Genomic DNA, 15,455 nt, shown 5'->3' with positions numbered 1-15,455 from the left:
CCAGCTCCAATAAACCAGCATCAGGGGAGGTGCAGAGGGCGGAGAATTATTTCTCATTGATTGCTAACTGCAGCAGACAGCGTGCCTGTCCATTCATTCCCCCCTCCCACTCCCGGGAGGCCCTCGCTTGGCCTCATTGGGAACGCTCGCGGATCAGGGCCCTGGGTGCCCTCACTTCCATTCCCATCCAACTGGAGATCTTCCCTCTGAATAAATTACAAGCTCTTGCTTTCCCATTCCCTTCGAGGTTACGAGCTCGGAATTCCCAGCCAGGGAGTGTCCCGATATACGTGCCCTAAACACCGTGGGGGTCTGCCAGTCTCACCTTCGAGTCAGTGACTCGGGCTCCCCATAATGCCGGGAGGAGACTCCCAGTGCCACCGCCGACTGAGTGCCGCACTGTCGGAGGTGCCGTCTTTCGGGTGGGACGTTGAAACCAAGCCCCCCCCACCCCCCGCCCCCCCCCCACCACCCCACACCATCTGCCCTCTCGGGTGGGTGCGAATGATCCCAAAGTCGCTATTTGGATACAAAAGCAGGGGTGAAGTCCTCTCCTGGTACCTGGGGGCCCAACATCTATCCCTCAACTCAACATCACTAAAACAAAAAAAAAACGGATTAACAGCTCATTGTGGGATCTTGCTGTGCGGAACATGGCTGCCACATTGGCCTACGGAGCGACAGTGGCTGTGCTTCAAGGTATTTGTATTGGATGTGCAGTTTGTTGGGATGTCCCTGAGAAATGTGACAAGGTGTTTATATCAATACAAGATTACCTTGGCTTAGCCAATCATGGTCTGTCTCCCTGTGTATATCAATGAAAACCTTTATTGTACAATTTACCCACTCTGATCAGATAATAAAACATTCCCAATGGAACGCGGCCTCAGCTGGGTGATATTTTATAACCAAAACCCTGGAACAAATCCTGCGATATTTCAGCACGTGCCGTGTTAAACTGTCAATGTGGAGAGGGTACCGCCCCTTTAATTCCAGTGCAGATCCTGGGGAGGGGCTGCATTGGAGACTGACCTCCAGTGGCATTGCTCGGGAGTAGTCTGCACCACAGTCATGTTTAGCTGTGAAGATGGAGCTGCGTTTAGCCAGGCCTGCGCCTTTGAGTCCACTGGCCAGGCCCTGTGAGCGGGGACGCGGTCTGAACAAGGTCAGCTAGAGATTAATCACCAGGCCACGTCGGCGTATGTTGGCGGCTGCTGGTAAATCCTCGGCATCCTGCCCTCGGGGAGAGGCCGGGTTTCTATTGGTCAGAAGAAACCGGCAGGAAATGACTGGCTCTCTCTCTCTCATCAGTTGCTGTTGCCTTTGACACGAACGACACTCGATGTGCAGAGTTAAGGCAGGATTTAAATTCCATCTCTTCCTAACGACGTGTTTCAAATCCGACGGCGACAGGTAGAGGGTGCGAAGATGGCGACGCAGGCTCCTGCAGGCCGACTCAGGAGGACGATGCTCGCTGAGCTCCCTCTCCCGACCTTTCCACCACCCCGTCTTACTCCTTAAGTTACATTTCAACTTGGGTTAAGTTATCCCCTGAATTACATATCAATCTGGATTTAAGTTGCTCCTTACAATACGTTTAACTTTGGTTGCAATTAATCCTTAAGTTATGTTTCAACTTTGGTTGAAGTTACTCCTTATGTTACGTTTCGACTTGGGTTTGTGGCACTTTTAGATATTTCAGTTTGGGATTAAGTTACGCAAGAGCAGGGAGTTCTTGGCCTCCCGAGGCCAATATTTATACTGCAATCAGCATCACTAAAATAGATGCTCTGGCCATTTATCACATCGTGTGGGATCTTGCTGTGTGCAAATTGGTTTACATGTTTCGTACATTGTGACAGCATGTACACTTCAATGGTACTTCATTGGCTCTGAGAGTCTTTGGAATGTCGTCAAGTGGTGTAAGATGCAGTGTAAATGGAAGACTGACTTTTCTTTCTTCTCTGCGCCATGTGTAAGGTGAACCCTGTCCTCATACAGAGAGTGTTACGAAAGTGCCTTCATGTTTTGTTAAATGTATTTTTTGAGGAAAACAAGCCTTTCCAGGAAACCACCTGACTTCCAGCTCAATAAACAACAGAGAGCTTTGGACACCTGGAGAAGTTGTTTACAAAGAAGTGGCAGGTCAAGATTGATGGAGGGCAAAAGGTTGGCCTCCTGTTGTCGGTTTCACTTTGGAATTGTTTTGAGTTGGGGTTGAACGGTCTAAAAAGGGAGAGAGCTTCCAAGGAGAGAAGAGAACATCCAAGGAATTCCCAGCTCAGCTTTCCAGCACCTCTCTAAAAGACCCTGAGAAGTCCACTGTGTCAACTCACCTCATCTCATGTCTTTGAAGAAAATTCTGCTAAATTAATTCTCAACGCCGCCTGAAAGGAACCGTTCTAAAAGATCCCAGTGATCCGTCTACGTGTACTCGGAGGCCAGTTTTGGAACTAGAATAAACAGTGCACTCCTCCTGCCTCAGTTGTAACAACAGCATGTCACGTTTACCCAAATCTCAGTGAGTTCAGGCAGGGCCGTAGCTTATGGGCCCCCCACGTATGGAGGGGAACTGCTGGAGTTTCTTCAGCACCGAGCCTAAGCAAGCAGGGCACCACAGACCCTCGAAGATCATGAGACCAACTGTGGCAATACCTATTTCCACTTCCGCAACATCTCCTGTCTCCGCCCCTGTCTCAGCTCATCCACGCCTTCATTACCTCTAGACTTGATGATTCCAACGCACTCCTGTCCGGCTTCCCACATTCAACCCTCTGTAGACTTGAGCTCATCCGAAACTCCACTGCCCCCTGTCCTAACTCGCAACAAATCACACATCGCCCCCCCGTGCTCGCTGACCGACACTGGCTCCCGGTCAAGCAATGCCTCGATTTTAAAATTCTCGCCCTCATGTTCAAATCCCTCCGTGGCCTCACCCTCTCCCTATCTCTGTAACCTCCTCCGGCCCCCGCAACCCTCCGAGATCTCCGCTCCCCTCTAATTCCGGCCTCTCGAGCATCCCCCGATTTTAATCGCTCCACCATTGGCGGCCGTGCCTTCAGCTGCCTGGGCCCCGAGCTCTCGAATTGCCTCCCTGAACCTCTCCGCCTCTCTCTCCTCCTTTAAGATGCTCCTTAAAACCTCCCTCATTGACCGAGTTTTTGGCTGCCTGTCTTAAAAGCTTTTTATGTGGCTCGGGGTCAAATTTGATCAATAGCGCTCCTGTTCATCACCTTGGGATGCTTTGCTGCATTAAAGGCACAATATAAATGCAATTTGTTGTTGTTGTCATAGTTGAGATCGACTGTTGGAGGACGGGGGAGAGGGAAAGTGATGGGGGGTGGGGGGGAGGGCAATTACGGGTTCCCCCAGAGACTTAGAGGCCTGGGTATTCCACCCCTTGGCACCTGTCAGCACAAACCTGGTGCTCACTCTCTGCAGCTGCCCGCCCCAGAACTTCATTCAACAGGCCTTAACTCCTCCAATTTGGTGTCAGCCGTGGCTCACTGGGTCCCACACTCGTCACTGAGTCCGAAGGTCAAGAGTTTGAGTCCCCCACTCCAGAACCTTGAGCCCCATAATCCAGGACCACGAACCCCGGTGCCAGTACTGAGGGAGTGCCGCATTGTCGGAGGGTTAGTACTGAGGGAGTGCTGCACTGTCGGAGGGTCAGTACTGAGGGAGTGCCACACTGTCAGAGGGTCAGTACTGAGAGAGTGCCACACTGTCGGAGGGTCAGTACTGAGGGAGTGCTGTACTGTTGGAGGGTCAGTACTGAGGGAGTGCCACACTGTCAGAGGGTCAGTCCTGAGGGAGTGCCACACTGTCGGAGGGTCACTACTGAGGGAGTGCCACACTGTCGGAGGGTCAGTACTGAGAGAGTGCCACACTGTCGGAGGGTCAGTACTGAGGGAGTGCTGCACTGTCGGAGGGTCAGTACTGAGAGAGTGCCACACTGTCGGAGGGTCAGTACTGAAGGAGTGCTGCACTGTTGGAGGGTCAGTACTGAGGGAGTGCTGCACTGTTGGAGGGTCCGTACTAAGGGAGTGCTGCACTGTCGGAGGGTCAGTACTGAGGGAGTGCTGCACTGTTGGAGGGTCCGTACTGAGGGAGTGCCGCACTGTCGGAGGGTCAGTACTGAGGGAGTGCTGCACTGTCGGAGGTTCAGTACTGAGGAAGTGCTGCACTGTCGGAGGGTCAGTACTGAAGGAGTGCCACATTGTCGGAGGGTCAATACTGAGGGAGTGCTGCACTGTTGGAGGGTCAGTACTGAGGGAGTGCTGCACTGTTGGAGGGTCCGTACTGAGGGAGTGCTGCACTGTTGGAGGGTCAGTACTGAGGGAGTGCTGCACTGTTGGAGGGTCCGTACTGAGGGAGTGCCGCACTGTTGGAGGGTCAGTACTGAGGGAGTGCTGCACTGTCGGAGGTTCAGTACTGAGGAAGTGCTGCACTGTCGGAGGGTCAGTACTGAAGGAGCGCTGCACTGTCGGAGTGTCAGTACTGAGGGAGTGCTGCACTGTTGGAGGGTCAGTACTGAGGGAGCGCTGCACTGTCGGTGGGTCAGTACTGAGGGAGTGCTGCACTGTCAGAGGATCAGTACTGAGGGAGTGCTGCACTGTCAGAGGGTCAGTACTGAGGGAGTGCTGCACTGTTGGAGGGTCCGTACTGAGGGAGTGCTGCACTGTCGGAGGGTCAGCACTGAAGGAGTGCCGCATTGTTGGAGGGTCAGTACTGAGGGAGTGCTGCACTGTGGGAGGGTCAGTACTGAGGGAGTGCTGCACTGTCAGAGGGTCAGTACTGAGGGAGTGCTGCACTGTCGGAGGGTCAGTACTGAGGGAGTGCTGCACTTTCGGAGGGTCCGTACTGAGGGAGTGCTGCACTGTCGGAGGGTCAGTACTGAGGGAGTGCCACACTGTGGGAGGGTCAGTACTGAGAGAGTGCCACACTGTCGGAGGGTCAGTACTGAGAGAGTGCCGCATTGTCGGAGGGTCAGTACTGAGGGAGTGCTGCATTGTCGGAGGGTCAGTACTGAGGGAGTGCTGCACTGTTGGAGGGTCCGTACTGAGGGAGTGCCGCACTGTCGGAGGGTCAGTACTGAGGGAGTGCTGCACTGTTGGAGGGTCCGTACTGAGGGAGTGCCGCACTGTTGGAGGGTCAGTACTGAGGGAGTGCTGCACTGTCGGAGGGTCAGTACTGAAGGAGCGCTGCACTGTCAGAGGATCAGTACTGAGGGAGTGCTGCACTATCAGAGGGTCGGTACAGAGGGATTGCTGCACTGTGGGAGGGTCAGTACTGAGGGAGTGCTGCACTGTCAGAGGGTCGGTACAGAGGGAGTGCTGCACTGTCGGAGGGTCAGTACTGAGGGAGCCCTGCACTGTGGGAGGGTCAGTACTGAGGGAGTGCTGCACTGTCGGAGGGTCAGTACTGAGGGAGTGCTGCACTGTCGGAAGGTCAGTACTGAGGGAGTGCTGCACTGTCGGAAGGTCAGTACTGAGGGAGTGCCGCACTGTGGGAGGGTCAGTACTGAGGGAGTGCTGCACTGTTGGAGGGTCAGTACTGAGGGAGTGCTGCACTGTCGGAGGGTCAGTACTGAGGGAGCCCTGCACTGTGGGAGGGTCAGTACTGAGGGAGTGCTGCACTGTTGGAGGGTCAGTACTGAGGGAGTGCTGCACTGTCGGAGGGTCAGTACTGAGGGAGTGCTGCACTGTCGGAGGGTCCGTACTGAGGGAGCGCTGCACTATCGAAGGGCCTGTACTGAGGGAGCGCTGCACTGTCGGAGGGTCAGTACTGAGGGAGTGCCGCACTGTCAGTGGTGCTGTCTTTAGATGACAATTTAAACTGTGGGCCCGCTCTGCTCTCTCAGGTGGACCTAAACAATGCCACGGCTGTTACTGTAAGAAGGTGCGGGGGGGGGGGGGGAAGAAGTGAGGGAGTCTAACCCCGGGGTCCTGGGGCCGATATGTATCCTGCAATCAACATCAATTTTAAAAAAAATGGACCGGCTCATTCCTCACATTGCTGTTCATGGGATCTTGCTGTGCGCGAATTGCCTGCCGTGTTTCCTGCATTCAGACACTGACCACACTTCATTGGGTCCTTGGCGCCACCAAAATGCAAGGGCTTCTTGTGAAGGTCAAACCCGCACATCACAGATCCCTCGGCTTTTGTCGAGCGTGACGTATTCAGGAATTTCTTGAAGGGATCGGGTAAGTTTAAAGGCTGAGAGTTGGTCTTCCTTTCCCACCCACCCCCCCCCCCCAACACCCTCCACCCTCAGCTTGCCCCACCTCCTCACCTCTTAGACTGACAAACAGCTCCTGAACTGGGAGGGTTGACACAGGTGAAAGGGCCCCAGCAGCTCAGGGCGAATTTTCTGCCTGCACCTTCCCTTTCATCTGGTGCCCTGGGGCACTTCACCGTGCAGGCAGGCAGACAGCTGCACTTACAGGAAAGCACAGAACTCGCCAAACTCAAAGACTGACGTCGCTTTTGTAGAAACAGGAAGAGCGAGGAAAACAAGAGAGAGAGAGAGAGAGAGATTGCACGGGAGAAAGAGAAGGGTAAAGTTTGACTTTCAGATGAAATTTTTCACTGCCGATTATTTACTTGCAAGGTCGCAGAATGTCGTGAGGTCGTGTGTGTTGCCAAACACATCAAAGAGTCGGGCTTTTCTGCTGGGGAAATGAACTGTGAGCTCCATGGCCCGTCAAAAATTCCCAGGACAGGTACAGCAAGGCAAAAAAAAAAACGGGCGTTAGATACAGAGTAAAGCTCCCTCTACGCTGTCCCATCAAACACTCCCAGGACAGGTACAGTACGGGGTTAGATATAGAGTAAAGCTGAAGCTATATCAGAACGATGTAAGTTGTGAAGAGGACATAAGGAGGCTACAAAGGGATATAGATAGGTTAGGTGAGTGGGCAAAGAGCTGGCAAATGGAGTATAATGCGGGAAAATGTGAAATTGTCCATTTTGGCAGGAAGAATAAAAAAGATTGATATTATCTAAATGATGAGAGATTGCGGAGCTCTGAGATGCAGAGGGATCTGGGTGTCCTAGTGCATAAATCACAAAAGGTTAGTATGCAGGTACAGCACATAATTAGGAAAGTTAATAGAATGTTCTAGTTTATCGTGAGGGGAATTGAATACAAAAGTAGGGAGGTTATGCTTCAGCTATACAGGGTATTGGTGAGACCACATCTGGAGTACTGTGTACAGTACTGGTCTCCTTAGTTAAGCAAGGATGTAAATGCATTGGAAGCAGTTCAGAGAAGGTTTACTAGATTAATACCTGGAATGGGCGGGCTGTCTTATGAGGAAAGATTGGACAGGCTAGGCTTGTATCCGCTGGAGTTTAGAAGAGTAAGAGGTGACTTGATTGAAACATATAAGATCCTGAGGGGTCTTGACAGGGTGGATGTGGAAAGGATGTTTCCCCTTGTGGGAGAATCTAGAACTAGGGGTCACTGTTTAAAAATAAGGGGTCGCCCATTTAAGACAGAGATGAGGAGAATTTTTTTCTCTGAGGGTCGTGAGTCTTTGGAACTCTCTTCCTCAAAAGGCGGTGGAAGCAGAGTCTTTGAATATTTTGAAGGCAGAGGTAGATAGATTCCTGATAAGCAAGGGGGTGAAAGGTTATCGGGGGTCGGTGGGAATGTGGAGTTGAGGTTACAATCAGATCAGCCATGATCTTGTTGAATGGGAGAGCAGGCTCGAGGGGCCGAGTGGCCTCCTCCTGCTCCTAATTCGTATGTTTGTTTGTAGGATGAGAGGTGATATAATTGATATGTATAAAATTCTTCGAGGGCTCGAAAGTTCAGAGGTTGTTTCCCCCCCGGCTGTAGAATCTACAGTCATAATCGCAGGATAATGGGGGGTCGGCCATGTTGGACCGAGATGAGGAGAAATCTCTTCACTCAGGGTTGTGAATCTTTGGGAATTCTCTACCTCAGGGAGCTGTGGATGGTCAGTCATTGAGTATATTCATGACAGAGATCGATAGGTTTTTAGGAAATCAAGGGATATAGGGAGCGGGCGGGAAAGTGGAGTTGAGGTCGAAGATTAGACTCGATTATATTGAATGGTGGAACAGGCTCGAGGCCTACTCCTGCTCCTATTTCTACTGATCATCAGGGGATGAAAGAGTTAAAACGGAATGAGGTTTGGCTGATTATTTTCCTCCGTGACTCGTGACTGGTTCTTTCTTTCCCGTTGATGCAGGCCTCTGAGGATAAAGGAGTGAGGCAGGGGGCAGCCATGAGCAGAGCGACCCAGGCCAGTAGGCCTCAGGCCTCGCCTCCACCTGTCCAGCACCGGCCCAGGTCCCCGCTGCCGGCGCTGCCGGCGCCGCCGGCCGCCCCCCAGCCCGAGGAGGGGGGCCGGGACCCGGTCCACGGGCGGTGCCGGCAGGAGCTGCTGGAGGCCAAGGCCCTGGCGGCCAACCTGGAGAAGACGGTGCGCTGGTGGTCCGACTGCAGCGCTCGCTGGAAGGAGAAGTGGGGCAAGGCCAACCTGGAGAAGGTGAGGTGCCGGCGGGAGTGCCAGCTGCTCAGGCAGAAGGTCAAGTCCCTGCACCGCGAGGTCAGCCAGCTCAAGGCCGAGCTGGGAGAGGCGGGCGAAGAAGAGGCCGTGCCGGCGGCCGGAGGCGGCCAGGAACGGGGATGGCAACCGGCCAGCGGCCGCGGCGGTGAAGGGCCGGGCGCGGGGGCCCGACGAGTGCGGCACCCCGACAAGGTGGGCTTGCTGGCGCGCGGGATATTCCCGGCACACGGATTTGACGCCCCCCCCCCACCCCCCTCCCCATCACCCCGCCCCGGCCAGGTCACCAGAGGTTGAAAGGTCAACGTCCAACCCCCCGCTGTCCCCCCTACCCTCAGTAGCCCCAACCCCCTCCGCCCATCTGAGAGCGTGAAAGGCCATTCTTTGACCTACTGACCCCCCCCCCCCCACCCCCTCACCCACCCAGCACTCCCATCCGGGGCTGTATTTGACCCCAAGTCTCCAGAGGGTGAAAGGTCAGTGTCTGACCCCACTGCCCAAACCCCGCCAGCTAGCCATTCCCAATCGCTCATGAGATGGGCTTTAATCAATGTTTTGGTGGTTATGGGATGGGAATGATGGCAGTGATGGGAGCGATGAATCGGCTAACAAAATATTTGTTCCCCGAAGGGGGCAGATTTATTGGACGAGGACCAGGAGCAGCCGGCGACCGAGGAGGAGGACCCCGAGGGCGTCCTTGCTGCCTGCCTGAGCTGCAAGTGCAGCGTGAGGAGTGAGGGGGGTCCGGGGGACGAGGCAACGGTCGTGCACGGGACTGGGCGGCTGGACCGGCAGCGGGAATGGCCAAGAGGGACACGGCAACACCGAGGGTGAGTGAGACAAACCGATGAGGGAGTAAAAGCAAAATACTGCAGATGCTGGAAATCCGAAACAAAAACAAGAAACGCTGGGAAATGCTCAGCAGGTCTGGCAGCATCTGTGGAGAGAGAAGCAGAGTTAACGTTTCAGGGTCAGTGACCCTGAACTGGCAAATATTGGAAATGTAATAGGTTTTAAGCAAGTAAAGCGGGGCAAGAGGTAACGAAAGAGGCGTTGATAGGACAGAGGGTCACAGAGAATAACTGACCAGAAGGTCAAGGAACAAAGGCAAACGGTATGTTAATGGTGTGCTGAAAGACAAAGCGTTAGTGCAGAGAGGGTGTTAATTGACATAAAAATGATAAGAAAGCCCGTCCCAAGTCAGGAACGTTCCTGGCTGTGTACTGTGCTTGTGCATATACAGGAGCTGACACTGAGACACATACACACATGGGCCGTACGGTACCAGACGGGAGTGAATCGTTCCCTGTTCCCCAATGGTCCTTGCTGTTACTAACACAATCTGCCTCTTGTTTTCTCAGAGATCAGCTCCTTATTCCCGGACAGCCCGAGATCCCAACACGTGACACAAAACAGCAAAGAGTTGTGTCTTTGGGAAAGGGAGACTACAAGGCAGGAATTAGGCAGGTAGGCGATTGTGGAGATCGGTTTAGATTTCACGGCTACACCATCCCTCAGAGAGAGAGGGGGAGACCTTCATGGACCCCATGACTGGGCTGGGGCCGGACTTGACCCCTGTGGGTGAAAGGTCAAAGGTCAAGAGCCCCGCCGCCTTCCCCCCTTCCTCCCCCAGCCCCCAAACGCCCCCTCCAGCCGAGAGAGGCGAACGTTAAAGGCTTCATGGCCACTATTGGATGAATGTCATCGTTACTCCGTCCACCGCCACAGCCGAATGCGGTCACCACCACCCACCACCCCCACATGCTGTTTGTGGGATCTTTCTGTGCGCCAAAATGGCCGCCGCACGGCCCGCGTCACAACGGTGACTGCGCTACCCCGTTATCTGTGAGGAGCTCCGAGGCGTTCGCATGTGACACGGAGGGCTCCGTCTTACTAGGCCTCTGGCTTGGCGGCTCTCCCTCCCGCCTCAAGTGTCAGAGTCTCCGCTCCAGAGGCTTGAGCCCCGGGTCATGGATCGGCACTCCTGGCGCTCGTACTGAGAGAGCGCTGCAGTGCCGGAGGCGCCGTCTCTTGGGCGAGACGTTAGACCGAGGGCCCCGTCTGCCCGCTCAGGCGCACTCAAAAGATCCTACGGCTGCTATTGGAAGGATGGTGGGGAGTGGGGGGCTTGGGGGGGTTGTGGTGGGGGAGGGATCTCCCAGCTGTCAAAGTTAATCCCTCAACTAACAAGCATTGGTGTTTGTTGGATCTTGCTGTGCGCAAATTGGCTGCAAATCGTTTCCTGCATTGCAACAGGGACTACCAAAAAAAGAGTGCTTTGGGTCTTGCTGAGGTCGAGGGAGGCACAGTCATGAAACGTGTATCTGTCCTTTATTGAGGACGATCTCTCCTTGTCTCTCAGCAGGTGGCGATATTGGACCATCAGACGCAGCCTTGAAGCCGAGACCCAGGTGGATCGAAGTCAGGAGGAGCTCGGATTCCCGGGGTTGGTGGGGGTCCCGTGGACCATCCAATCTCAGAGCACGTGCGCAGGAAGCCGCCCGATTGCAATAGACCTGTTAGAGGGGAGGGGGGGGGGGGGGGGTGGGGGCCTGTCGGTCATGTGCAGCAGAGTGAGACGTTCATTTTGTTACCTTCCCGCATTTGTCGCTGCCTTGACACCACGGTCAGCAGACAACAGTAAAATGCCCTGGGAACGTGAGCGAGGCAGTGGCAATTCACACTGTATTCCCCAGGCGTTCGAACTGTATTCTCCTGGCTGTCTGACTGTATTCTCCTGGCTGTATGACTGTATTCTCCTGATCTCTGACTGTATTCTCCAGGCTCTCTGACTGTATTCCCTGCTCTCTGACTGCATTCTCCTGGCTCTCTGACTGTATTCCCTGCTCTCTGACTGTATTCTCCTGATCTCTGACTGTATTCTCCTGGCTCTCTGACTGTATTCCCTGCTCTCTGACTGTATTCTCCTGATCTCTGACTGTATTCTCCTGATCTCTGACTGTATTCCCTGCTCTCTGACTGTATTCTCCTGATCTCTGACTGTATTCTCCAGGCTCTCTGACTGTATTCCCCAGGCGTTCGAACTGTATTCTCCTGGCTGTCTGACTGTATTCTCCTGATCTCTGACTGTATTCTCCTGGCTGTCTGACTGTATTCTCCTGATCTCTGACTGTATTCTCCAGGCTCTCTGACTGTATTCCCTGCTCTCTGACTGTATTCTCCTGGCTCTCTGACTGTATTCCCTGCTCTCTGACTGTATTCTCCTGATCTCTGACTGTATTCTCCTGGCTCTCTGACTGTATTCCCTGCTCTCTGACTGTATTCTCCTGATCTCTGACTGTATTCTCCAGGCTCTCTGACTGTATTCCCTGCTCTCTGACTGTATTCTCCAGGCTCTCTGACTGTATTCTCCTGGCTCTCTGACTGTATTCCCCGGCTCTCTGACTGTATTCCCCGGCTCTCTGACTGTATTCTCCGGTTCTCTGACTGTATTCCCCTGGCTCTCTGACTGTAGGCCCCTGGCTCTCTGACTGTAGGCCCCTGGCTCTCTGACTGTAGGCCCCTGGCTCTCTGACTGTATTCCTCTGGTCTCTGACTATATTCCCCTGGCTCTCTGACTGTATTCCCCTGACTGTATTCTCCTGGCTCTCAGACTGTATTCCCCTGGTCTCTGACTGTATTCCCCTGGTCTCTGACTGTATTCTCCTGGCTCTCTGACTGTATTCCCCTGGCTCTCTGACTGTATTCCCCTGGCTCTCTGACTGTATTCTTCAAGCTCTCTGACTATATGCTTCAGGCTTTCTGCTTGAATTCCCCAGGTTGGCCGACTATATTATCCAATCCACAGGTTCTGAATTCCTGGGATTGGCGTGAACTGACCTGACTTCCCTCAGCTTCTCCCCTTCTCTCCGCTGGTGTCCGGGGACATCGCAGCTGCAGGCCTTCACCGAGGCTGCTCAACAGCCCGCCACCCCTCCCCCCATGTCAGATCGTTCGAAATCAAAACATGGTGCCGTGCATTCTGGGACCTCCTTAATGTGGTCGCCGTGTTTATTTAATGTCTGCTCAGTCAAGTGTCAATAAAGTTATTACAATTATTGATGTGTTGAGCGTGCTCCTGGTGAAATGAGGACGGCGAGTACAAGCCTGCGGCGCAAGATCTCTTGGCACATTGTCGCACTCTAACGCAGACCCGTTTGCGCTGTTCTCATTCAGACCCTATCCCCTTTCACGGGCAACGTTAGAGAACCATAGAATGATACAACAAAGCAGGAGGCCATTCAGCCCATCGTGACGATGCTGGCCCTTTCAAAGAGCTCTCCAGTTTGTCCCACCGCCCTGCTATTTCCCAAGAACCCTCCAAATTTCCCCCTTTCAAGTATTTATCCAATTTACCTTTTGAAAGTTACGACTGAATCTGCTTCCACCGCCCTTTCAGGCAGCGCATTCCAGATCACAACGACTCGCTGTGTTAAACAAATGTTTCCCCAAGTCGCCTCTGGTTCTTTCCCCTGAAACATCTGTCCCCTCCGCTCACCGACCTCACCCCCCTTGCCACAGGAAACGGTTTCTCGTTATTTACTCGATCAAAACCCTTCATGATATTAAATCTCCTCTTAATCTTCTCTGCTCTAAGGAGAACAACCCCAGCTTCACGAGTCTACGTAACTGAAGTCCCTCATCCCTGGTACCATTCTAGTAAACCTCCTTTGCCCAGAATTGAACACAATACTGAGACGGAATCAGTGTTTGATGAAAATTTAGCGTAACATCCTTGTTTTCGCACTCTATGCCTCTATGCAAAAAGCCCAGGATCGCTTTGAAGGCCTACCATGGCTTGTGCCTCAATATAGAATGGAATGGAATGGCAGGGCTTCTGCTCCGCCGGCTGGACTTGGGGAGGACTGGGGTGTGTCTGTCCTCATCCCGATGGGAGTGCACTTGAAGCGGCAAACAGGAGATAAAGGAAGGAATTATTCTGCAATTAGGAAGGGGTGAACTGGGATTCTAATAACAGTGATTAACAGGCTGGAGATGAGGGATTCATCTTCAAAGAGAGTTTATTTCACTGCGTGGCACAGAGGCACATACTGCGCCGGAATTCAGCGAACTCTAATCTGATGAGATCCAATATCTTCTGGCTGTTTATCAGTGAGGAATGAGGGGCTCCTGTCTCCAGACACACACCACAGGGACCGAGACAGACATAGATACAGAGACAGAGAGAAGATAGATAGAGAGAGAGAGAAAGACATAGAGTGACAGAGATAGTGAGTCAGAGAGAGAGATGGAGATATTCAGAGACAGAGAGTGACAGAGATAGTGAGTCAGAGAGAGAGAGAGATATACAGAGACAGAGAGTGACAGAGATAGTGAGTCAGAGAGAGAGAGAGAGAGAGATATACAGAGACAGAGAGTGACAGAGATAGTGAGTCAGAGAGAGAGAGAGAGATATACAGAGACAGAGTGTGACAGAGATAGTGAGTCAGAGAGAGAGAGAGAGAGATATACAGAGACAGAGAGTGAAAGAGATAGTGAGTCAGAGAGATGGAGATATTCAGAGACAGAGAGTGACAGAGATAGTGAGTCAGAGAGATGGAGATATACAGAGACAGAGAGTGACAGAGATAGTGAGTCAGAGAGATGGAGATATACAGAGACAGAGAGGGAAAGAGATAGTGAGTCAGAGAGATGGAGATATTCAGAGACAGAGAGTGACAGAGATAGTGAGTCAGAGAGATGGAGATATACAGAGACAGAGAGGGACAGAGATAGTGAGCCAGAGAGATGGAGATATACAGAAACAGAGAGGGACAGAGATAGTGAGTCAGAGAGATGGAGATATTCAGAGACAGAGAGTGACAGAGATAGTGAGTCAGAGAGATGGAGATATACAGAGACAGAGAGTGACAGAGATAGTGAGTCAGAGAGATGGAGATATACAGAGACAGAGAGGGACAGAGATAGTGAGTCAGAGAGATGGAGATATACAGAGACAGAGAGTGACAGAGATAGTGAGTCAGAGAGATGGAGATATACAGAGACAGAGAGGGACAGAGATAGTGAGTCAGAGAGATGGAGATATTCAGAGACAGAGAGTGACAGAGATAGTGAGTCAGAGAGATGGAGATATACAGAGACAGAGAGTGACAGAGATAGTGAGTCAGAGAGATGGAGATATACAGAGACAGAGAGGGACAGAGATAGTGAGTCAGAGAGATGGAGATATTCAGAGACAGAGAGTGACAGAGATAGTGAGTCAGAGAGATGGAGATATACAGAGACAGAGAGGGACAGAGATAGTGAGTCAGAGAGATGGAGATATACAGAGACAGAGAGGGACAGAGATAGTGAGTCAGAGAGATGGAGATATACAGAGACAGAGAGTGACAGAGATAGTGAGTCAGAGAGAGAGAGATATACAGAGACAGAGAGGGACAGAGATAGTGAGTCAGAGAGAGAGAGAGATATACAGAGACAGAGTGTGACAGAGATAGTGAGTCAGAGAGAGAGAGAGATATACAGAGACATAGAGTGACAGAGATAGTGAGTCAGAGAGAGAGAGAGATATATACAGAGACATAGAGTGACAGAGATAGTGAGTCAGAGAGAGAGAGAGAGATATACAGAGACATAGAGTGACAGAGATAGTGAGTCAGAGAGATGGAGATATACAGAGACAGAGAGTGACAGAGATAGTGAGTCAGAGAGAGAGAGAGATATACAGAGACAGAGAGTGACAGAGATAGTGAGTCAGAGAGAGAGAGAGATACAGAGACAGAGAGTGACAGAGATAGTGAGTCAGAGAGAGAGAGAGATGGAGATATACAGAGACAGAGAGTGACAGAGATAGTGAGTCAGAGAGAGAGAGAGAGATATACAGAGACAGAGAGTGACAGAGATAGTGAGTCAGAGAGATGGAGATATACAGAGACAGAGAGTGACAGAGATAGT

General features: G+C 52.3%; 1 protein-coding gene across 2 annotated transcripts; it reads left to right on the top strand.

Annotated features, from left to right (window-relative positions):
- The first annotated feature begins 6,566 nt into the window (after positions 1–6,566).
- On the top strand, positions 6,567–11,023 carry LOC137349111 (coiled-coil domain-containing protein 102A-like). Of its 2 annotated transcripts, none has more exons than XM_068014465.1 (5): positions 6,567–6,725; positions 8,223–8,735; positions 9,171–9,370; positions 9,902–10,007; positions 10,906–11,023. In XM_068014465.1, exons 1-5 carry the CDS (start codon positions 6,699–6,701, stop codon positions 10,936–10,938), a joined length of 879 nt encoding a protein of 292 aa, XP_067870566.1. In that variant the 5' UTR covers positions 6,567–6,698; the 3' UTR covers positions 10,939–11,023. The 2 variants fall into 2 exon arrangements, with proteins under 2 accessions (XP_067870566.1, XP_067870565.1); XM_068014464.1 differs by having other exon boundaries at positions 10,903–11,023.
- Positions 11,024–15,455: the final 4,432 nt, after the last annotated feature.

Source organism: Heterodontus francisci, chromosome 34 (assembly GCF_036365525.1).
Source record: "Heterodontus francisci isolate sHetFra1 chromosome 34, sHetFra1.hap1, whole genome shotgun sequence".
NCBI lineage: Eukaryota > Metazoa > Chordata > Chondrichthyes > Heterodontiformes > Heterodontidae > Heterodontus > Heterodontus francisci.
The sequence above is the reverse complement of the archived record's forward strand: the minus strand, read 5'-3'. Positions and strand labels throughout refer to the sequence as shown.